This window comes from Patella vulgata, chromosome 4 (genome assembly GCF_932274485.2).
Source record: "Patella vulgata chromosome 4, xgPatVulg1.2, whole genome shotgun sequence".
Classification (NCBI taxonomy): Eukaryota; Metazoa; Mollusca; class Gastropoda; family Patellidae; genus Patella; species Patella vulgata.
This window is the reverse complement of record NC_065882.2, coordinates 20,560,961-20,585,936: the sequence shown is the minus strand read 5'-3', so window position 1 is coordinate 20,585,936 and position 24,976 is coordinate 20,560,961. Positions and strand designations below refer to the sequence as shown.

Genomic DNA, 24,976 nt, shown 5'->3' with positions numbered 1-24,976 from the left:
TATATACAATTTTATTCAAAACTTTAGATTTGATTATCAAAATTCTCTTTTTTACATGTAAACCCTCTTGAATAATCTTGATCACTCCCAGATGATCATGATTAATCCAATTTACTCATAAACCATCCTAAATAATCACGTTACGTCACAATCAATTAGTATAAATACTGCACGCTTCGCTTCATCCAACTCATTTACTGAGGAAGAACACCTTAGTCCGAAACGTCTAAATAAATACAACCTTAACTTCTACTAGGAGTTCATCTTTTCTACTGGTTTGAGGGGCTACTATTCTACTTATTTCTACTTTATCCTGCAACCCCTTGTGTATCGCTGAGATCCCAGTCTAGATGTCCTCCAGATACTAGCATCCAGCTACTTTAGGACCTTTTGTACGAGAGTTGTTGTCGTTTTCTACTGATCAAAAAACATTAGGTGGACTATATTTCCTGGTTTGTCAACCTGGTTTGTCAACCTGCTGCTGGACTATAAAATAACAACATCCAAATGGACCAATATTAAATTCTAATTCATTTTTCAGTTCAAGATTTAGCTACTTTTATGTATACTTGACCTGAAACAGATCATAAAAAATTCTAAAGGTACAACAAGTTAGATATTTACAATTTTTGGAAATGAAAATTTATGGTTCAAATAAAATGTCAAAAGACCTGTTATGGCACACCTTTTGTTCATTAGTTAATTAGATAATAACAGATTATTTCTGCAGTGACCTTACCACTCAACCTGTATATAATGTCTTCCTATTGCAATTATTCCATTTTAACATTCAAAACAAAATGGGTCACCACACTGTACTTAAAATAGTTTTGTGTATATGAATTGTCATCAGGTTTCACACAGTGGAAGCATACAGAAATGCTTGAGATGTTATCAGAGGTTTTCTCTATATAAAGGTTGCTAAGAAACAGTGCTGACATTTTCAGGTTTTAGATAAGAAAAAAGCTAATTTAGTTTTTTGATTTCTATCAGTTTGATTAAATTACTATTAATTGTTTCAAACCTGGTACAGCTATATTAGAAAATCCGGACCTTTGCACCGAAAATATTTTTTGTTATTGTCTGTTGACCTTCAATTTTCACTTTACTATCTGTTTATACTCTTGTGTTTTGTGGATTTTTTCCTTGTTGTCTCGACAACCTATGACACTGCAATCTCATATAACAATTTGTAAAATTGTTAGTTGGCTTATTCCAAAGAATAGAGCCATAATCTATTGCCCATTGTCAAAAATCTGTAAATCTTCGATCCTCAGAAGCATGAGGTTCTTTAGGTTATTTTTATACGCCCACATTTTCATGTGGACGTATATTGTCGTCGCCCCTGTCCGTCCATCTACAATTGTTTGTGAACAGTCTACAGGTCACAATTTTTATCCGATTTCAATGAAACTTGAAATATAGGTTTATCACGTATAAGATCTCGGTTCCTTTCGATATTGGCATGTATCGGACTGTAACTTCATGGATTATGGCCTCTGATTGTACAAAAAATCACGATTTGGTTTAAACTTGAAATGTATGCTTATAACCCAAAGATCTCGGTTCCTGCCGATATTCGTGCATTTCGGAACGTAACTTCCTGAATTATGGCCCCTGATTGTACGAAAAATCACGTTTTTAGCTTGTGGACCCTATAGAGGTCATAATTTTTATCCGATTTTGTTGAAACTTGAAATGTAAGTTTATAACCCAAAGATCTCGGTTCCTTTCGATATTTGCACATATCGAATTGTAATTTCCTGAATTATGGCCCTTGATTGTAAGAAAAATCACTTTCATTTTAGCTTGTTTTCTATCCATCTCTCGAAAATGTGGGCGTATCCTGCCTGGCAGCCGCTGGTTTTCATAGTTTTAATAAAACATATATCTTTAATGCAATCTAATTATAATATATATAATTGCTATCGGAACTCATGATTCAGTTGTCATTGACATTTCACAAAAATCATCTTGTGTTTATTTGTTTTGGGATTGTGTTCTCCAGGGCAGAGAGCACAAATCATGTTTGTATTCTTATATTCTATTTTTTAGTGCTTTAAGATATCCTTCGCATCTACTCATTTCAATTTCTCTTCTCCTTCTGACAATAAGCAGGTGGGTTGTCTTGTTATGGGCACAAAAAATTGCTTGCAGTTGCATATGTCTCTTTGATGAATACTCGCACTAGATCTTGTCCTTAACAATGCTAAAGACGGGTATACAACATACAGTGTTCTATGAATCGAATTCTAACTGCCAAGGGATCTTTTATTTACGTGCATGCAAGTGTGTACCCGGGACCTCATTTTTTCATCCCATTCAAAAGACTATATGTTGTCCCTTGCCAGGCTGTATGTCCTGCACCATGGGCAAGGGGGGGCCACACCGGAAAATCCCGATGAACTTTCTTGGCCCTAATGCAAGATCGAACATGGGACATCCAGGTTAGCGAGCCAACATCTTACTCACGGAGCCGTTGTGGCTCCCCCTCTACCCTAATAATTATCTTTTCAACCAACTACATGAAAGAACAGCAAACCATACTTTAAATTCCTTCACTCAAATAAAATCTGCTATTATTCCGAGGACATCCATGCCAAAGCTGAAGAAATGGGTACATTCTTCCTTGTCCAGGCCTCTCCCGAATTAGTACTGCAGCAGTCTCTATTTTGAGGCCATAGCTTAAGGTGAGAGGATGTAACATGTATGTTATGAAGAATTAAGAGTGATAATAAAGATGAGTCTCTCACATATTACAACAATTTAATCACTAGATTTCAGATTATTGGTTAAAACCCAAATTTTGATCAAATGGTTCCAATACATCCCTTTAACAGCTTTCTTAAAGACAAGAGTTTCTAAGAAGTTCTACCATGCAGTCAACTTAAGTGTTCTAATCCATCATACTCAGGCACTTCAGCTTGCACAATACAGCTGTATCTCAAATTACAACTGTCTTTGCACCCCAAAGTTTGTATTGACACATGTATTTGGACCAGCAGAAATTTGATTTATTGCAGATAGAAAAACTCCCAGAAGACTTGAAGATAAGTGTAGTTATTACTCCAATGTTAAAGATGCATCATGGCTATTCTTGCTATAATAATAGTTCAAAAATAGATATTTAAAAATTAATATATGTTGAAAATTTCATTCAAATTAGATTATTCTGTTTGAAGTTTAGACTTAGATTGTTTATTATCACAGCAAAATTACTTTTTAGTTGAGACTCTACCTCACTTCTCCATTTTGTCCATCCGTCTGTCCGTTGGTTCCTTTTGATACTGGCATCTATCGGATCCAAACTTCATGGATTATGGCCCCTGATTGTACGAAAAATCACGCTTTTAGCTTATGGAACTGCGAGGTCACAATTTTCATCCGATTTTGATGCATGTTTATAATCCAAAGATCTTGGTTCGTTTCGATATCTACGCCTATCGGATTGTAACTTCCTAAATTATGGCCCTTGATTGTATGAAAAATCACGTTTTTAGCTTGTGGTCCCTCTAGAGATCACAATTATTATCCGATTAAAAAAAAACATACGAATATATAACCTTTACACCCTAATGATGGTTTAGTTTGAATTTCGGGAAAATCAGACAAAAACTGCCTGACAAAATGACCGCTCCTTGTACACAAATGTGTGAAAGTATGTAATTCCAAGGTTGTGGACTCTCTAGAAATTACAATTTTTATCCATGATGAAACTTAAAATATATCTTTATAAATATCTCAGTCCATTTTGATATTCACACATTTCAGACCATAACTTCATGGATTTTTTTTTTTTTTTGCTTGTTCTCTACCCGTATCTTGCCTGGCAACCACTTGTTAATTTAAATCACTAAATGGTGATCGTATTTTAATCTGTTTACATCTGCGTCATCCAATGTTCCGGCGAGTTGATGATAAGCTTGTAATGTGAATAAATGTCTTAAATAATAATTCATGTAACATTTGAAGCCAAAATAAAACCCTGCAATAGGCAGATTTAGCTCTTACATAATGCCTCTTTAAAATATAATTAGCAAAACTCCACGAGAAACAATATGATTAAAAAATTATACTGCAGTTGGTTGGACCAATTGGTTTTGAGAGAAACTGTGGGACAGTGTTTAAGGTACTGGCTCACTAACCAGTTCCACTAGATTTTCTAGTTTGGTGTATCCTTATAAGTGAAGCAGGGTATAGAACACATAACAATTGAAGTTCTTGAAGACATGATTGTTACTTTTGAAAAAAGATAAATGTGCAATTAATTAATATGTGTCATCTTATTTTGGGATTCCTGCGAGAGACAACAGCCTCACTGTTGACTTGATTTGACTAGCAATAACCTTGTGACTGGGTAAACCTGTGACAATTACCCCTTGCTATACTTTCCGTTTTATTTTGTTGTTTTTTTGGTGGAGGGGGTGGGGGGGGGGGGGGAATGCTGGTAAATAACAGAATTTTGTAAGTTATTGCTTTGTTTTAATGAAGCAACAACAAACTTTGTAAACAATACCATATTGAATAGTCTCATTTACCAGGTAATTCAAATATTAAAGGCAAGCACTATAAGATAGTTGCGTAACTTCTATGAATGATTGCAGCGATTATTTCCAAACGGCTAAAAATTTTGATCTCAAACTTTCAGACATTAGGCTGTTTTGCACATTTTTATGTTCATCTGCATACTTCTGAGAACCATTGAATATTGGGGTTTCTTTAAGATAAGTGAAATTTCCCAGATTATATAAATCTTAAGTTCCTGAATTCAGCATCCTGTGTTTGGTAAAAACTGAAATAAAAAAAAATATCCCTACATGTCCGAAAGCTTATTGTTATTATTAATTACAAATATCTTAACTTGAAGAGAACATGGCATGTCAGATTATTCAACATTTACATATATATATGTTTGTCGTTTGTATTGGGTATTTTATTGTAGTATTTTATTAGATTCTACAGGAATAAAGAATTATTTATTATCCACAGAATATTATTTGGGGTATTATGTTTTAGATGATATTTAGAAAATTGGCTGGATCAGGTCCAAAGGACATGTTTCAGTAATTAGTAATTTGAGACAATAAACGGTTATTGTTAAAAAAAATAAGTTACTGCATTAGAGATAAAAACATGATGTGCAAGATTGAATGTATGATGATTGGTGTTTATTTATTGAACACAAGACAGAAGTAAGAATTCTTTAAAGAGCACATAAAATAGCCGAACAAAATTTTATGTACTATTTGGAATAATGGTAATACTCTGGCTAATGGTAATTAGGTCACATAATTTTAACATACCATCATTCAAAAAACAACTCCACTCAATTTCTTTTCATGGCATGGGAAATACAGCTACGGTCCATCCGTTTATATTTTAATTGTAAAACAAATTAAACAATTAGATGACACTGGATTAGAACCCCCAAGAAAAAAAAAACAACACTGAAAACCCTGGTAAACAAAAAACATTGTTACTGTTTTATATATATATACTCTTTAAAAATAGTAGGGGATATTGAAATGCAAATATCTATCCAGGTTGCAATATGATAAATAGTCATGGACATTTGACATGCTTTGAGATTATGTTCACAGATGAAGAACTTATTGCCCCAAAAAAAACACTGAGCTGCACATGCGACACACAATAGCGCCCTATACGCGTGGAACGGGTTCATTGTCAAATTTGACAGTTCAAGGAAGAGTTGATGAAAACTGCCGCGTGCTGGTTTATCTATCCATGTTTGCTTTCCTATCGGTTCTTGCATAAGATTTACTGTTTAGCTTATCCTTGCTTTAGTGTGTTACGTTTAATTTGATCGTGAGACATGTTCGTCAACGTCAACATCAACCGACAACACTGCAAGAATTGGCTGTGGCACTGCAAGAAGAGTTGGTTAGATTGCCCCAAATCGTGATTGGACGGTTGATTAGGAGCATACCACGACGAATTGCTGAATGTCTGAGGATTGGTGGAGCAATTACTCATTATTAAGACAAAAATCAAAAACGTCCATTTTCACTATAGACAGTGTATCTCTTTGCGAGTGAAATGGGGTCGTCAGATAAGTCGCCCATATGAACTGTTTATGTTCATGTGTAGGCAATTGGCCTGTTATTAACATACACTGGTTACCTCTAATAAAAACAGCAGTGCATTTCCGCAGTTTTGTATTGTTTCTGAATATCCCCTACTTTTTATGAAGAGTATATTACCATATGATTCAAGAATAAATTATACTATTTGTAAATAATTAACAGACAAAATGAAACCCAAAATATCCCTTAAAAGAAAATCGGATCTCACTTCATACCTTCATAAGAGCACTCTTATTTATAAAAAAATATCTTTGTGTATAATTGTTTAAAATAGCCAATTTCTTGGTATTAGAGGGCCTACAATAAGATATGCCATATGCAAAGTATTTACTTATATGTGGTTTTGGAGTTAAGATCATTTGTAATAAGATAAATCAATAAGCTCAAATCCGTTTATTGAAAAGTTTTATTGACCTAGGCCTATTTGAAATTCAATCTTTTAAAATATCTTTAATTATTTATTTTTAAAAATGAAAGCCTACATTAATAGAACATTAATAATAAAGCACACAGTGAAACAGTGTTGGAGCCAAAGGTAGTTTATCTTGAAAATAAAAATCAAAGGCTCAAATATGTTTATTGAAAAATGTTATAGTTATAGGCCTATTTGAAATTAAATTTTGATATCTCAAATTTATTATTATTTCTTAATGAAGGCATATAGTAATAACATAACATAACATAAATTACAGAAGCACACATTGAGAAGTTTTAGGAGTAAACAGTATTTTTTCTAGGGGGAAAAAATCCTTTTAATTAAGGCATATATATAGGCCTTATCCAATAAGGAGTGTAGCAGAACAATGGCTATTTGGGAGATTAGTTTCAAAGTTGTTAAATACTTTTAAAATTCAACAATAATTTACAGCCTAGATTAGTTCGTAAACAATTGCCGTCTTTTGAGTCAGACCTTACATCGCTATGCTCCGTTTATTCATCTTTTAGTCATGTTTTATAAATTCCTGAAACACACCCACAAATAAATGTTTGGAAGTGACAATTCTCAATCCAAATAATGCCAAGGTCACAAAAGCAGTAAGTTCAAGGCCCACCCAACGATATATTTCCAATCAAATAAAATGCAATCAACTCATTCCAATAATTTATTTCATCTCTCTACAACTGTCTGATCATATGCAGACATCGGTACAATGTATGGAACTCTACCAACTTATTTTGTTTACACCCGTATGCCAGCTACTGAAAAATGTCACTGCGCATGTGCAAGCAGTTTTAACTAAAATCTATTAAAATTTTTAATTCCATTTTCATTTTAGTTAAATATATATATTAGTGATTTTAGCTTAGGTTTTTGTGAAACAGGGCCCAGCATATTAATTGAAGTGCGCTATCAATCCATATCAGCTTGTGTATACAATAATAAGATGTGTATACATACTCCCTGTGACGTCACGTGCCAATCAACTGGATTAAGGATGTTCAAATCAAAAAATTGAGAGGGTTTTAGAGGGTCTGACACATTAACGGTCATATATCAAATAATTTTAATCAGATTGGTGTTCAATTGGCTAAAGTGTTTATAATAAATACTGGTTTCAAGTGCCAACAATTTTGATGTTACCATTTTATGTGCTCTTTAAAGATCAGAGCAAAATCTGCAGAGTGTATTGTTATTTGTAGGAGAGCAGTGAATGGGGTTTAATGTCCATTCCAGATGGGAAGTTGCTGTGGTTCAGTGTGTAAAACGCTGGTTCGTTAACGCTAGGTCTCAGGTTTGCTCCTGGTGTTGGCCATGAAAGTTCCTCTTGATTTTCCAGCATAATTTCCTCAAGTCAGTGGTGAAGAACTGTCATTGTCTAGTCATTCGGATGGGACAAAAACAACTGAGGTGGCGTTACAATCTGATTAAAATACAGATCTATATTTCGTTTCGTTTTTTTTATACTTTCGATGGCCTACACTACATGAAGATCTGACAAGTTGTACATGAAGGTTGTGTCAGGGGTCGTACGAGCGACTTTTGACCCTTTGATGTCAGACATTGATTGATCAATCAGCGTTGGCGTTTCTAGTGGTTTACCCCCAGTTCTGTGCATGGCCTGCCAAGAAGTCGCCGTAACAGACTGTTTCATTGTCTTATCCTTCACTTCAACCAAAACGCCGGTAATATAACAAGTCTTCCAGATCCTAGTGTAGTAAAGACATGTAAAACGAAATTTTGAACCATATTAAACAAAACGAAATAGGATCTGTGTTTTAATCATAGCACTTGATATGGCAAATGCCTGTCTTCAGCCTTTTTGGGTGTCTCAGTGAAATCTCAGTCAAAACTGACTACCAGTAATTACATGTACCAGGTAGGGTGTTTAATAACTTAATGTAGAATATTTGATACATGTACTAAGATTTAATTACATCCTTCATATACTTAATATATGGAATATTTTTTTATTTGTTTTATGTTTATTGTATTTGTATTATAAGAGTGCCACCAAACAATGTGTCATTGTTTTAGTGAAGGCTCCATAAATTCATTGATAACATGACTAGATATAGTTCTACCAAAGAAAACAGTGAATATATACATGTACATGAGAGTTGTGTATTTATTTTAATATAATTATAATAATTAGGTATAATGTTTTGGGAAGGTGTTTTTCCACAGAAACTAGATGCTGTATGTCTGAAAAGCTAGCCACAAATTACGATTCAGTCCAGGGGGAGGTAACTATTTACAACTAGAAAGTCGGTCAGTGTTAGAGTGTGAATTATTCATTCATATATTTTACCGGGAGATCTTAACCCAATTTACATATTATGCTATTTTCATAGTTTCATGCTTTCTACAATACTGCGAATACCCTATGATTCCGTAGAGTGTCAAGAAGTTAAAGAATAGCTGTAACTTTAACATGATCAATAGAGTGTCTATCTAGATTAAAATGTTTTGCAAAATGGATATTATCTTTATGAGATGTACCCTTACTTAAAATTGAGATTACTATTGTTAAATAGCATAATACACCATCTTTGTTAGATCACATAGGAAGATACTTTGCTGTACTTTTTTGCATTTGTACTCTATAATTGATTATGATGTATCCATCTCCGAGGATAGGAAGGATGTATAGTGTTCAACATGAATTTGTGATAATTAGTTGTATCATGTGGTTTAATACACCATAGCTACACCATAACAGTGTAATATCCTACTGGTAGGCTACATTCAGATCTATACACTTATGCAATGATGGTGAAATGTCAAAACAGTAATTAGTAGTGTGAAACTATATGTTGTAATAATGTGTCCAATATTTTTAGCTTTATTATTGGATAATTATATGAATAAACTATTGTAGAACTATATTATTATTGAGGATCTTTAAGAAGAAAAATTCTAATTACCGGTTGTTAAGTTTTAACCATTTCTGTGATAATTATTTCTTTATGGCGATAAATACCAAATTTAACTGTTTTTAGATAACTCAGAGTTATTGCCCTTGTGGAATCTTAAATGCTAGTAATGTTTGGATGTTCTGGCAGGTAAAGTTGTGTTGGAACTGTTTATAAGAGCAAGACAAAGACACCTATTGAAAATCACCCAGTATTACTAATGGCAGAATGTCATTTTGGTTCCCAAGTCTCTGTAAATGTACCTGATACAAGAAAAATCTCACAAACAGCCATATAGTAATGTTCATAAAACAGGGAAGTTGAAATCTTGTTAATATCACAAACAGCCATATAATATAAAGGGAAGTTAATGGAATTCTGCATGCCACAGTCCAAAAATTGGACAACTCTATGTACTTGATAACTGTGTTAATTATCATCAATTAGCATCTATAATTAGTAGAAAATTGCTATTATTAATAAATCGGCTAAAATGAATGTACTACTAATTAACATTAAGCTCTTACTAAACAAGTGTTGGTAGAAGAACTGTCATTTCAGTCACATTTGCCAGTCTTGACTGGCAGTTAAATTGACTGACTGAGGGATTTATTTTTATCAGTCTACTTACATGCTATGAAATCAGAATTCCAAAGAATTTAATCATAAACATAATAAATACTTACAAATATGTTTTTAAAAAGGGTGATATTTTGAAGTGAAAAACTTGGGTGATAGATTAGATGTGCCTTGCACAACCATCATTCAAGAATTATTTATTGGCCAAAAGTGGAACCTGTGAATTGAAGACGTTTTGATATCTCATGGGGAGAAGCAAATAAAGTAGTTTTGGACCATAATCTATGGAAATCTACTGCGACGAACTAATTAAAATAGAAGAACATATAGTTCATCAAATCAGGTCCCAAATAAAAACTGTTATTATCTATTTCATCATCACAGTGCATATTTGTTCATCTTTAAAACTGAAACCAAATAATGTATAATCGATCAATGCTCTATCGATTTGAAATTTTCATTTTGAGTTGACAATATTCAGTATTAAAACAGGACTGTGATAGATCTATCATGAAGCAACCATGATGTTTCTGTACACTCTTTTAATAGAGAACATCATCTAATAATTTAAAAGGAAACACAATCTTATCATTTGATCATATTATTAGATTTCTTTTTTGTCGAGTTTAGTTTATTTTTTTTTATAGCATTCAAGCCCATTTCTATTTTTCACTGCATCATTATAATAACAAAGCAAGAAATAATATTTACCAATTCCACTTGAATTAACTGCTAAGGTTCAGCCTGAACTGATTTGTAGCCAGACATTTCAGGTTTTATACCATAAAACTGTTGAAATTTAATATGTTTAATCTTTATTATGGTACTGTATTTTTTGGGTACATATCGATACTTTTTTCCATGGAAGTCGGGCCTTCGTCTTATACACCACATCGACTTATAATAATTATCACACTCGTAGTCGTACGGTAAAGTCAATCTTTTACTATCGTCTAGAACTACTTACGGTATTCTAATACAAATAATTGTCGACATTTCTAATATATATAGCTTGTATAACTTGTATTTAAAAACGTAATCCCCATTCAAAATATAATGATAAATGCTAGAAAATTTTTCTTTCAACATTATTCATTTGGCAATTTTCATTATGCTACCTCTCGTAAATTCTACGTTTCTAATTTAATTTTCAGTTGAATTAACCAATCATATATAGGTGCCATCGTAATATATTACCACCTGCGATTACAAACAGCACATGTATTGTCTAGTATTTATCAGATATACTGAATTAAAATCTGGTTCAAATGAACCAAGAACAAAACTTGGGATATTACTCAAGTTAGACCTACATTTATAAACTGATTACTTTAATTAATATTATGAGGCATTTTTTGACGTACATCGGCACAACTCCTGTATATCAATAAAAAGTTGCTACGGTGGAGTTTAAAATACATTCGTCTTATATACCGCTAAGCTAAGACTTATATAGATGGAGGTTTTTACTATGACTCGGGTCGTTGTTATATTAATATTATTCATTTATTGCCAATACATGACATACACAGCGTTTGTAGTACTACTATATTAGGGCGAGATTTGTGCAAAGGAACACATACCTTTTTGTATAGTAATATTATGGCCTTGACTAATTATTGTTAACAGATTCATAGACGATGCAAAACAGCACGTGAATCAACGGAAATCTGTGGTAATATGATACATGAATTGCCATCTTCATGGTCAGGAATGATATGTGTCTGTTGACCAAATTAGGTAATAATCCCTGTTAGTCTGCAAGGTATGAGGCATGTCCATTCCATATTGTCTAATTTGCGATGTAATTGGGCATGGGTGACCAATCACATAATTGATTCCATAAGTCAATGCATATGAAATGCTAAATCTATGCGGAGACATTTCAGACACCGGGCAGATTCTTAGAAGGGAAGATGTAGCAAGTTCTATCAGTAGACTTGCACTGGCAAGTTCGGATGCTTGTAACCATAAAAATGTAGAAACAAACTGTTGCATTGTTATTTCTGTGTGTAACCATAAACTGAATAAAAGAAGAATAAATTCACAACGTGGGATGTCAGAGTGACTTTTAAAGATACGTCCTAACCAATAGAGAATTACAAATATAATCGGAAACAATACTAGATGAATATGTAACAGAGGAAAGAGTATGCATCACACATTGGATGTGGGGAGTTTTTGTCGCTCTGTACTTTCCACATCTAGCCAGCAACTCATAGCACTGCATATCACTACATATTTGATTTGGTTGCCGCAACTGCATGGTGCTACACGTTTTAGGGGCTGGATTTTCAAGTCTAAATAATTAATGATTGACTCGAATGGATACGTCTTGTTTTTGCGAAATGAAATTAATATTTCCATGTCCAGACGCTTATTTCAGGGTATGATCTATACTAAAAGTTTTTGTTAAATTGCATTGATATAAGTTTTCTAAAAAAAAAAAAAAATAATCCCCACTATACTCAGACATGTTTAGTGTGTTCCTTGGGAATTATTTTATTGGATTATTTCTTGGAACAATGCTTTCTTTTCTGTCCCAACAGTATTACAGAGATCTACACTTACTTGCACTGTTCCAGGAATTCTTCCACCCATCATATGTAATAATACTTAAAGTAAGAAGTTTTGTAATAGTTTTTGTAAGATTGTATCCAATATTTAATTATTGTAAGATTGTATTTAATATCTAATTATTGTAAGATTGTATTTAAGCAGGATTTTGTGATTTATTGCTTTAATAAAAATATATCAGTTAACCACAGTTCTAAGTCGTGATGTATAGCAGATCATTAACTTATTCTCATTACAATATTACATACAATTTATGTTATTCGTAAATAGAACAGTTTATTTGCAATACTTGAGAAATATAGTTCTCAAATTTAAATATAGTTGATTTCGAAAATATGTCATGCGAATTCTTGTGATCTATTGTTATGTTGTGGGTGGCAGTGATTATCAATAATATTGGTTTTTCAATATTATTGTCACAGTTTATTATCTTGTGCCGAACAAAATTAGGGAGGGATATTGAAATGGAGTCCGCCCGTCCATCCTTCTGTCGGTCTGTACTGATTTCATTTCCTGAGCATATTTCATTATCCGTTCAAGAAATCAAACTATAGTAGTATTTTATTTTCTGTTGTATAAGCTTTTAAAATGTTAAACATACAGCAGCTGTTTGAGGTAGGCAAAGGTTGTTTTGCAAACCTTACAGGGAGTAGCGACTGTGCCTTGCTGAGCTTCTTTGATCAGAGTATGAATCTTCTGATTAGTGTCGTACCGTTGGTTCGAACTCAAGAAGGTGTTCAGCTTCGAATGATCTTTATTACAGTTTTACATTACATAAAATCTGACAATGCTTGTCCTGTCTTCCATCCTCACTCACCGCCAACAACAACAGCCCAGCGCGTGTCATACACCCTTCTCATTGGCTATTTCTCTCCCTGCACTCACCGCAATACCTTATATGGACATACAAAAGGAGTAAAGGTACATTCGCACGGCTTTCAGATTAAAGGTGCATTCACACATTTACTGTTTGTCACACCTCCCCCCTTAAAAAGTCAATGCCTCCTGGCAGTGGTACATTTAAAACAAAAACTAATTCCCATACTATGCAATAAGAAAATGAACTAAATATGCCTATACCTAACCTAGGATTTCGACAAATAGAGATAAAATCAATGATAACATTAGTGATACATGTATTAAGAAGAGGGGTCAAATCTGACTACAGGTTTTGTTTTACGACTAGATCGGCGTAATATAGGACGTGGTGACGATGTAGACAGAGTTGGTTTAGGTATTTTTGTTCGTAGGGGTTGCTTCTGAGGATCAGGTGGTCGTAGAGGTACTACTGGCTGTTGTAGAGGGAGCTCTGGTCTGTTAGGTTGTAATGACGGCTCATTGGCAAAAAACAAGATATCCTCATCTGGATCAAATGTTTTATGGCGAGGCACCTCGGATTTATTATTAAGTGAATTGTGGTCAACAGGCTCTATAAGTTCACTTTCTGGTACTTCTCGCATATAGGCTGGTTTCAGGTTTTTATAATGAACGATAATTTTATGATTTTTTAGTTCATCAAATATTTCATAAGTTGTTTCCCCCAACACTGTTATGACTGTATATGGACCTTTCCAACGATCGGCAAATTTCTTAGATTCACCTGCATCAAATATCATACGACGTAGAAATACATGATCTCCAACTTCATAAGCTTGTCCGCGTATTTTCTTATCAAACCAAGACTTTTGTCTGGCTGCTGTTAATTCGGTATGTCGATGGACCTCTTGAAAAGCAGTTCGAAGATTTTCGGTAAGTTGTTTGGCATAATGATCAACTGTTTGGTAAGCTGTTCCAGTGTTGGTGCCAAATATAGCATCAAGTGGAGTCCTTGGAATTCTGCCATATACTAACATCGCAGGAACATGTTTAGTCGATGAATGTTTAGTGGTATTATATGCTAAGCAGACGAGTGGGAGATAACGATCCCATTCTGATAGTTTACCAGTTGAACACTGTTTAACGATTGCTGATAATGATTCTGCAATAACTTTATTTGACCTTTCAACTTGTCCGTTTTTCTAATATGAAGTAATGAGTATAGATCTTTCATCAGTTTAGATATGAAGCAAGATCCCTGATCAGTATGGATTGTTTCTGGTATTCCAAAATGAGGAATGAAGCGATCTATTAAGACATCTGCAACTGTTGTAGATTCTTGGTTAGGTAAAGCGTAAGCTTCCAGAAATTTTGTAAACTTGCACTGGAGAACCAGGATATAACGTTTATTACGCGTTGAGCGTGGAAGTGGACCCTGAAAATCCATGGAAACCAATTGAAATGGTCTTTCTGCTATAACAGGATGAAGTGGGGCCTGTCTACTTGGAGTAGGTGATTTCCGTAAAGCACAGAATTGACAAGTTTTACAGAATCGTTTAACATCTTCTCTCCAGCCTGGCCAGTAAAAACGCGATCGAATTTGGTCCAGAGTCCGATCTTCTCCCAAGTGACCAGAAGCAGGGTTATCATGGGATACTTCTAAAACTTCAGTGATCATGGACTTGGGGACAACGATAAGAAGACCTTGGTTTCTACCATCCGGTGTCTCATCTCTCTTATAGAGCATTCCTCGTTTTACTCTCAGTTGGTCAAAAACTTTCAGGTATGGTTTGACTTGTATATCTTGGGTAAAAACTGGTTTTCTTTTACAGAGTACATATTTATATACTGTCTGGATAACCGGGTCTTGAAGTTGGGCAACTTCCAGGACTTGCGAGGACAACATAGAGACGAATACACCACTGGAGGTCATACTAAGAATATTCGAAACAGCATGCGTACTTGGGGAATTGTGAGATTCAATAATATCTGAATCTGGAGATGGCTGAATTCTAGAGAGAGCATCTGCGTTGGCATGTTGTTTCCCTGAACGATGAGAAATTGTATAATCGAACTCCTCCATATCAAGACTCCATCGAGTAAGTCTGGAGTTAGTGCCACTATACTTCTTTAAGTATATCAAGGGTTTGTGATCGGTGACTAATTGAAACTGTCTGCCTAGAAGATACGATCTGAAAACTTTACAGGCCCAGATAATGGCAAGACATTCTCTTTGAATGGTTGAATAATTCTGTTCAGCTTTAGATAGTGATCTGGATGCATACTGTATGACGTGTTCTCGGCCATCGAATACTTGACACAATATGGCACCGATAGATAGTAAGGAGGCATCAGTCTGTACCACAAATTGTTTCGTAAAATCAGGAAAACTGAGGATTGGCTCAGTAATCAAACATTGTTTTAGATGAAGAAAAGCTGTCTGACAGTCTTCTGACCAGACAAAGGGCACTGCCTTAGCTGTGAGTTTGTTGAGCGGTTTGCTGATTTCTGCGTAACCTTTAATGAAGCGACGGTAATATCCGGTGAGGCCAAGGAAAGCCTTAACATCTGTAACGTTTTTTGGAACAGGGTAGTCTCTAACAGCCTGAATTTTGGATGGGTCAGGTTTTACCCCTCCATTGGATATAACGTGTCCCAGATATTTGATCTGTGTGCTGGCAAAATGACATTTGCTAAGTTTAAGTTTGAGGTTTGCGTCTTTCAGTCGAGTGAAAATGGTCGTCAAATCAATCAGGTGTTGAGTAAAATCTTTGGAAAAAATTACAATATCATCCAGGTACAAGACACAAATCTGCCATTGCAAACCTTTCAATACGAGCTCCATTAGCCGGGTAAAAGTTGCTGGGGCATTAACTAGACCAAAAGGCATTCTGCGGAATTGGTATAACCCTCCATCTGGTGAAGCAAAGGCACACTTCTCTTTGCTGTCTGGATCTAAAGGTAATTGGAAATATCCCTGGGATAAATCGATCACTGAATAGATATAGCTTCCAGCAAGTGCATCGAGGGTCTCATCCACGCGAGGGATAGGGTAGGCATCTCTTCTGGTGATCTGGTTGAGTTTACGAAAATCGATGCAAAGTCGTAACGTGGAGTCGGATTTCTTTGCCAAAACAATTGGAAATCGCCATGGGCTTTCACTTTCCTCTATAACACCATTTCTGTGCATAACATCGATCATTTTCGTTACTTCCTCCTTTAGATGATGAGGAATTCGACGAAGTGGTTCTCTGATTGGTCGATCGGTGAATGTTTCAATGGTGTGTTGAATTCTGTCACAAAGTCCAGGTTGACTGTCAGGTTTAATAAAAAGATCTTCATATTCTGCAATTAAGGTGGATAGTTGGTGTTTCTGTTGTTCAGTAAGGTTACCATTGGCTGAAATGCCATCCAATATTCGCGTAATATGACTTGGTGGTTTCGGAGTATCAGTACAAACATAACGATTATGGACAAGTTCCTCGGATTCTGTAGAAAGAGGTTCAGCATTCCGATAAACAGTGGAAGCATTGGTAACAGCTGTAGCCCAAGCTATATTATCGCCTTTACAGAGATTAATGTGTTTATCCCCAAAGTTAAACATCATAAGCATTGCCCGCTTATCCTGAACTCTGGTTAAAGTTCTTCCAACTATAACGTCAGTCTTCTCTGATAGTCCACATAATGGTTCAAGGATTGTGTCAAAAGAAATGTTGGAGGTAATGTTCATTCCCACAGGAAGGATAAGCTGTTCACCGGGTGCTATAGATACATCCGATATCAGAGAAACGCGACTAACTGTAGGCGCTCTGTTATCTTCTAAAACTGGAATGACAGTATCTTCACGAACTATCTTCCGTTTCCCATAATCTATCACAATGTCATTATGTTCCAAAAAATTGCGACCAAGGATACATTTCTCTGATAGGTCGTTGACAATATAAAAAGTTTGGAAGTTAGATCTACCTTGAAAGTAAACTGGTAGAGATACAACACCATAGATGGTAAATTTTGAAGAATTAGCGACACGTAAAGTGGTTGTTGATGTACTAACGGTATACTTTTTATTGTTTGGTAGGGACAGGAAAACCCTAGTATCAAGTAAACAAACATCGGATCCACCATCAAGCAGGGCCTTGGTATTCTGTCCAATGATTTTGGTAGTTATTCGTAGAGGGGGAGATTTCATGATCGTGGTATCTTCAAACTTATCTTCATCATTGGTACATGTTGACGAAAAATGTGACCTGGGGGTGGGACACTGCCTTGCTATATGTCCGATTCCACCACAAATCTGACAGATAATACGACCGGATCGTGTGTTGTTCTCTGAGCGATACAGGTAATTTTGGGAACTCGGTTTAACATCTTCACGCAGCCACTGACGTGTTGGAGATGATGGATGTCTATAATAATCATGACCAGAATACACTGGATATTGATAAGGTGGTGAAGGACCATGATGCATTTGTTGATATCGCTGAGGAGATGGAGTCCGAAATCGCCTGGTTGAGTCATAGGCGGGTGAATAACTTCGACTGTTCGAGAGCTTTCTGGATGGAGAATGGTCACGAGAGTTTGGTGAAAATTGATAACGTTTTGTCGATTTTTGTGAGCTATAGCAGTTGTCATAAGGCTGGTTGTAATTGGTTCTATATGGGGATGGATACCGTTGACGGTGGGTAAACCTTGGGCGGGATTCATAGTTCGCTGGCGAAGGTGATCGATGCCCTGACTGGTGACGCTGTTGTTCGGTGGAATACTGCGGAGTTGGACAATCGCTGTGGTTATGGCTTGAAGGTAACCTTTTTTCACGTTGTGACCTGTCGGGGTCTTCTTGGTATGTACGGTTAGAGGCTACAGTAGGACTGTCGATCTTCTCCAATGCGGTCTTAGTTTTAGCAATATGGATAATTTTAGGTAAAGATTTTAGCAATTTCGGTTTATGCTGAGTGTGCTCAAAAATATACTTTCTAACAGAGTCAGGTATAGCAGATAGAAATTTATCAATAACAATAGCTTCTAAAACACTAGAGTCAAAATTATAATATTCTCTGGCCAAAATCTGTAACCTGGCGGCAAAAGCTTCAAATGTCTCGGTGTCTTTCATTTTAGCTTCATTAAATAAGATTCCAGTTGTATGATGATCTAAAGGACTAACGAATTTATCTTTCAACATAGAAATGATGTCTTCATAGTTGTGTTGTTTATCAGTAGGCATAGCCTCCCAGCTGGTTTTTGCATGTTTTTCAAGCAATAAGGACAACACTTGACCTGCATAAGGGGTATAAAGTGGACTGTTCAGGGCTCTTTGAACTTTGTTTAACCAGTCTTTTAAATAAATGTCAACATCAGGTTCTTCACCTGAAAATGTCCCAGTAAACTCCTTCACTTTTGAATAAATGTATAAATGATCTCTGACTGGGTTTATATTTGATTGGGGTGGGTTGGATGTGTTGGATTGAGTGGTGGGTTGCCACTGTTCAGCTGCTAAGCGTTGACGGAGATCTGCCAATTCTCTTCTAAACCTATCCTGTTCTTGTTGGTGCAGTAGTAAACTGCTTTCCATCATGTTTTGTAATTTCTCAACCTCGGTAAGTTCCTGTTCTGTACGACCTTTTGCCCCAAGTTGTTCTCCGTGGGTTGACATTTTAAATATTAAAGCCAATGTGTTACTATTAGAATAACAGAAATCGAAGGTCGGACAACTAGCCGAAGAGGTTTGCGGTATCACTAATGTTAAAAAGAAAAAATAATGGACAAACATACAAATATATATAGTGATGAAAACAATACTATTACTGGATATCAAACGTCAATCAGAGTCTATCAATCAAATGACACACACGTAGTCCAATGCATCAACATACATGACAATATGATATACAAATTACCACATTACAATTATTATGAGGAACACAATATTCATATTATTTACGTTACATACAACATCAACAATCGAACAAAATAAAACTCAAGACAATAGAGTCTATAAAAATTGAAAATAAAATACTTGAATATTTTATTGCGGTATGAAGTCCATAAAACACACAAGTGTTCTGTTGTGGTCTGGTAAACGACTGACTAAATGATTCTTATAGAAATTGAATTTAAATAAGACACCATGAGTTTATTATACTGTCGATTCACGGGAAAAATGTTCGAGCATTTCGTCGGTGGATCTTCAATTCGACGAGTGAACGTTGTACTCACTGGCAGTTGACTGACAATAATAAATCGTCACTTCTTATAATCACCAATTATCAAAAACGTCACTGGAAATATTTGAAATATATCACAGCTTAACTCATGTCACAAGTTACTGATTATTCATCGAACAATACTCAGAATCCTGGTTCGGCGGCGAGCTGTTAGTAAAGAAGCACAGGCCTTCTTCTTTCTTCGACTTTGAACGACTTTTCTTTACGAAGGTTCTTCATTCTCGTTCACACAAGTAAATTTCACACACCTTCGTGACTATCGGGGACGCCAATTTGTCGTACCGTTGGTTCGAACTCAAGAAGGTGTTCAGCTTCGAATGATCTTTATTACAGTTTTACATTACATAAAATCTGACAATGCTTGTCCTGTCTTCCATCCTCACTCACCGCCAACAACAACAGCCCAGCGCGTGTCATACACCCTTCTCATTGGCTATTTCTCTCCCTGCACTCACCGCAATACCTTATATGGACATACAAAAGGAGTAAAGGTACATTCGCACGGCTTTCAGATTAAAGGTGCATTCACACATTTACTGTTTGTCACAATTAGTACCATTGATATTCCAAGAAGTTGTGTTTTCTTATACCTTTCAAACAAGTGCAAGTGTGTGGGATGGTGATGACTGATCATCTTGTTGTGATTGCAGTACACAATCTGACAGCTGATTCATTAGCAATTAGTGCCGATAACCATGGATTGATGCACTGATATCATTGAGTGTCGAAACCTATTATTAATTCCAATAAAGCTGCTCCCGGGAGCCCCTACAAAAAATTATACCACATGTTTAATGAACGACACATCATAAAAAAAGACAACCAGCAGTTGCCATGCAAGATATGCCACATTTTGCAAGAGATGGACAGAGAACAAGCTTAAAACTTGATTTTTCGTACAATCAGGGACCATAATCCAACAAGTTACAGTCCGATATGCATCAGTATAGAAAGGAACCAAGATCTTTGGGTTATAAACATAGGTTTTAAGTTTCATCAAAATTGTGACCTCTAGAATGTCCAAAAGCTACAATCATACAATCAGGGGCTATGATCCATGAAGTTCTGGTCAAATACATGCCAATATCGAAAGGAACCAAAATCTTTGGGATATAAATATGACACAGCCAATCAAAATGTCTGGATCATTACAGCTTTCCAAAAGACATTCAGTTAAAATTTTATTCTTATTTCATTTCATCTTCATAGTTCTGATTATTTTTTGGCAGAATATCTGAGTGTATTCAGAGTGGCATGTTGTGCAAACAGCTGAAAGTGGCTGCATTATACACAAGACTTTACTAAGATTGTAAATAGATCAATCTTCTTTCTTGTTGTGTTTGTTTCTTCGTGATCGTAACAAGACTACAAGTACAACATGAAATAGTTTTACAACTTTATTGCTAAGCTGTAATGGCTTTGCAGGTTCCTTGTTCTCAATAATAATGGCTGCTAGGAATTTCTGAATGAGCTCTGATCCAACTCGCTCTACACCCTATTTTATACCCCCTAATTTCTGCAGGTCTTTGATAACCGTGACTTTAATTTCCATCCCATGTATGGAATAAACCTCTTTATTTCACACGAAATAACCTCTTTATTTACCTTATTTGGTCTATGTACCAACCATAGGTCAATTAACAGCCAGAATTTGATGGATATTTTGACAATGATTATGATTTAACCAAAATATCACTGTTTTTTTATGTATAACTATATATTCACATTCATTAAGTACGTGTGATTTAACTCTATAGACAGAGTGAAGCAACAATTTTGCAAAGAACCAAAATTGTCTCAAGGACCAAAGTGTTACAGTGATTGGAACTGCAGCATTTCATTGGCTATTTATTGCACACTACTAGGGACATGACATGAGAATTATAAAACCTGTCAGATGCGTCTGGTCAAACACAAACACAAAATAAAAAACAAAAGAAAACAAGAAAGGTCTTGAAAAAACCCTGCTGATTTTAATCAGATGTGTTATAAATTTTGATACGGATGGTTAATTATGGCTTGACCAATGACAACCAGCACATTACTGAAAACAGCTTATGAAGAAAAGACATTAGGCCAAGACAAAGTGAGTAGATAAACAAAAAATAAAGATTAGACCTTATGATATAACGAATTATATTTCAGGTATGGAGATTAATGGACGAGGACAGATAATATTGTCTTACTATTGTAGCCTGACAATTTATAAAAATGCTTGAAAGAATGTCTGCCAAAGTTGTTATTCACAATGTATCAGAAGGAACAGCTGAATACAGACCAATTAACTTAACTAGATATAGTAAGTAAACATTCACATTGAATTATTTCTGATTCCAGATCGAATGTCTTAATTATTATCCTTTTCAGATTTATATATAATTGATGTCACATCAGTTAGAATTATTTTTTAATAGAAATGCAATACAGATCAAACCAATACTGAGATCTTTTTAACGGTTGTAAATACATCTTTTCTTCTATAGGTCTGTAGCACGCTTAATTATCCAAGCATTTGTATTGCTTATTATACGCCCACACTGAAATTTGGTCGTATATTGCTGTCACCCCCACCCCCATTTATACACAGTGTTTACGGTCATGCAACAAAGAAGACTATGATTTTTAACAATTTCCGATAATTACTGCCAGTGTTATGGCCCTTGATCACTTTGAAAAATCGTGTGGATGCTCTGCTCTAGTGACTTAAGTTACTATCCGATAGACTTTAAATTTACAGTGTTCATGGTTATGCAACGAAGAAGCCTATTGCTTTTCAACAAATTCATATAATTGCTGCCAGAGTTATGCCCTTGATCACTTGGGAAATCTTGTAGACGCGTTAGAGTTTAAAGTTAATATGAATTTATACACAGTGTTTAAGGTCAGGAGATAAAAAATTGAAACAAATTCTAATGATTTCTGATAATTACTTAATGGATTGTTACTCGCAATTAAAATTAACTGTGTTGTAAATGTTTTCATTACTGACAAAAGTGTACATGCGTGTAGATCAAAAACATTCACAGTTTGCAAATGAGTAAAAATTGTTCAGAACAATCGTTCAATTTCATGTGCTGATTTTAGAAATGAGAAGGGTTTTCAATTAAAGAATGCATTTAATTTTGAGGTCAACTGTTCTCACTTATGACTGGAAATGGCTGGTGGTGTCTATACTGGCTATTTAAACATTTAGATGGTGCTAATAGTCTAACATTAACTAACTCCTTGTCTTCAACTATTCTCTGAATTTGATCAAACCCTGTTGTGTATCTAGTCGTAGGCTCCTCAAAGTTTTGCAGTTTTAACCTGGATAACAAATTGCAAGGATATTACATATGTTATTTTAGGAAATCTAAACATGTGTGTTAATATCCCTTTGTTAAAGTTTGATAATATGTGTGTGAAAAAGATTCATAGAATTACCGAAGACAAATTGTTGTTGTTAACTATTGACTATGTGTACATGTGTATCAAATTTATTACTTGGGATGTGATTTATCAATGTGTTGAGAAAATAATTTATCAGTGTGGGAATTACATGTTCTGTTTTAACGGATGTTGTTATGACCCAGGTAGCAAATGCATTTCTAAATAAAATACGACTACATGTAGTAAACCAAGAGTGGTGCTATCAGACATCCCCAGAAAATATTTAATAAAAACAGTTGATAAAGGTCTACTGCCCTAAATGCATCTTGTTGGTGTGTGGGGATGCAGTGGCTTAGTGAGTAAGACATTGACTCACTAACCTGAAGGTCCCGTGTTTGATCCTGGTGTGGGCTGAGAAAGTTCATCATGATTTTGTTTCCCCCTTGTTAGTGGTGCAGGACAGATGGGCCTGGAAAGGGATGACATATAGTCACTCGGATGGAATGAAAAACCGAGATCCTGTGTAGTCATTGGCGTACACGTAGAAGAACCCTTGACAGTTGGAATTCAATATAAGAGTAGGCTGTAGTGCCGCTGCCTGGGCAAAATTTCCCTCATAGCAAACTGTATGGCGTATGTCTGTCTTAATTAGCCTAGTCGGAGCAGAACAGTAGGAAGTTAACCCCATTTCATGTCATTTCAATTTCTCGGTGTGCTGCCAGGGGGCTATTTTGCAGGATTATTTTTGAAGGATTACTTGCTTTTTGCCCCTGCCTTATCATTGAGATCCACACTGAGCGGCATTATTCCAGGGATTCTTTCAGGAGTTAATTCGTTGCAGTCTTGGAATTATTTTTAGAATTAAATAGAAATTGAACACTCAGCAAAACTCAGCCGACTCCAGTACCCTACATCTAGCCTTGGCTGTATGACAAATTCTGCCATTGGAACTACTTTCATATTCCTGGATTACAAATGAAAAGTGTTTTATTGTACAAAGCTTTCAATGTCTGCAGCTGTTTTTCTTTAAAGTTTATCTGATTTTCTTTAAACAAAGGACAATTTTGCAATGAAAACTACACACTCTTTGAACGATGCCATTTTTAGAACTTCTTTCTAAAAAGGCAAGTTTTTCAAATAAGTAAAACGATAGCCGCATCACAATTGTATGGGTATAGGTACCTATTACTGTCATACAGGGTACCCAAATCCGCCAAGGTTTGCAGAGTGAGAAATTGAATAGTTGACATTAAGAAAAGCATATTCATTATCAAACACATTGTAGTTTTGGGATGGCCGAAACTAAACTGTATGTATGACATCAAAGCTGAGTGGTGCTGGTAACTAGACACCACCAGTCATTTTCATGAAAGTGTGATTTAAACGTTAACGATCTATAATGAATCTAAAACTAAAACATCTAGCTCATATGATACCTGATCCATAATCGTGCTCTTAACAAATTATCTACATAAAAAAATCAAACAGTAAGTATTCATTGTATTAACTGAGGAATAAAATTACCCATGTGGTTAATGTTAAAATTGTAATGATTTGTAATAAATCTGGGTTTTTTTGTAATATGCCCATTATTCAGTTTTAAATACAGATGTGACGGAATCCTTCGATTGGTGTACCATTATTTCAAATAATGGTACAGGCAACGGGCCAATAATACATTATTGAAATAATGGACTCATGTGACGGTTACATTGAAATGCACGTGTGGGATAATGCCTGAATTTTAAGTTCTTGAATGGTCTTGAGCAAAAAATTGTGTAATATATTGAAACAACATTCGGACTAACATCCTCGTATACAGTATCAATATATTACTTCATGCCTTGCTCTTGACCATCAAACCACACTTAAAATGCAGATGTGACGTCATCCTTTGATGTTGGCGTACCATTATTTCAAATAAAGTTACAGGCAATGTGCCAAGTGTACATTATT

The 24,976-nt window shown here is 35.3% G+C and overlaps 1 protein-coding gene across 1 annotated transcript in view; it reads left to right on the top strand.

Moving 5' to 3' along the window:
- Positions 1–24,976, top strand: part of LOC126818484 (receptor-type tyrosine-protein phosphatase kappa) — a 101,463-nt gene that overhangs the window by 7,155 nt on the left and 69,332 nt on the right. Inside the window, exon 2 of the mRNA XM_056100456.1 lies at positions 21,797–21,950. Coding sequence (XP_055956431.1) covers positions 21,863–21,950 — 88 coding nt within the window. The 5' untranslated portion in view covers positions 21,797–21,862. The remainder of the gene's footprint in view (positions 1–21,796; positions 21,951–24,976) is intronic.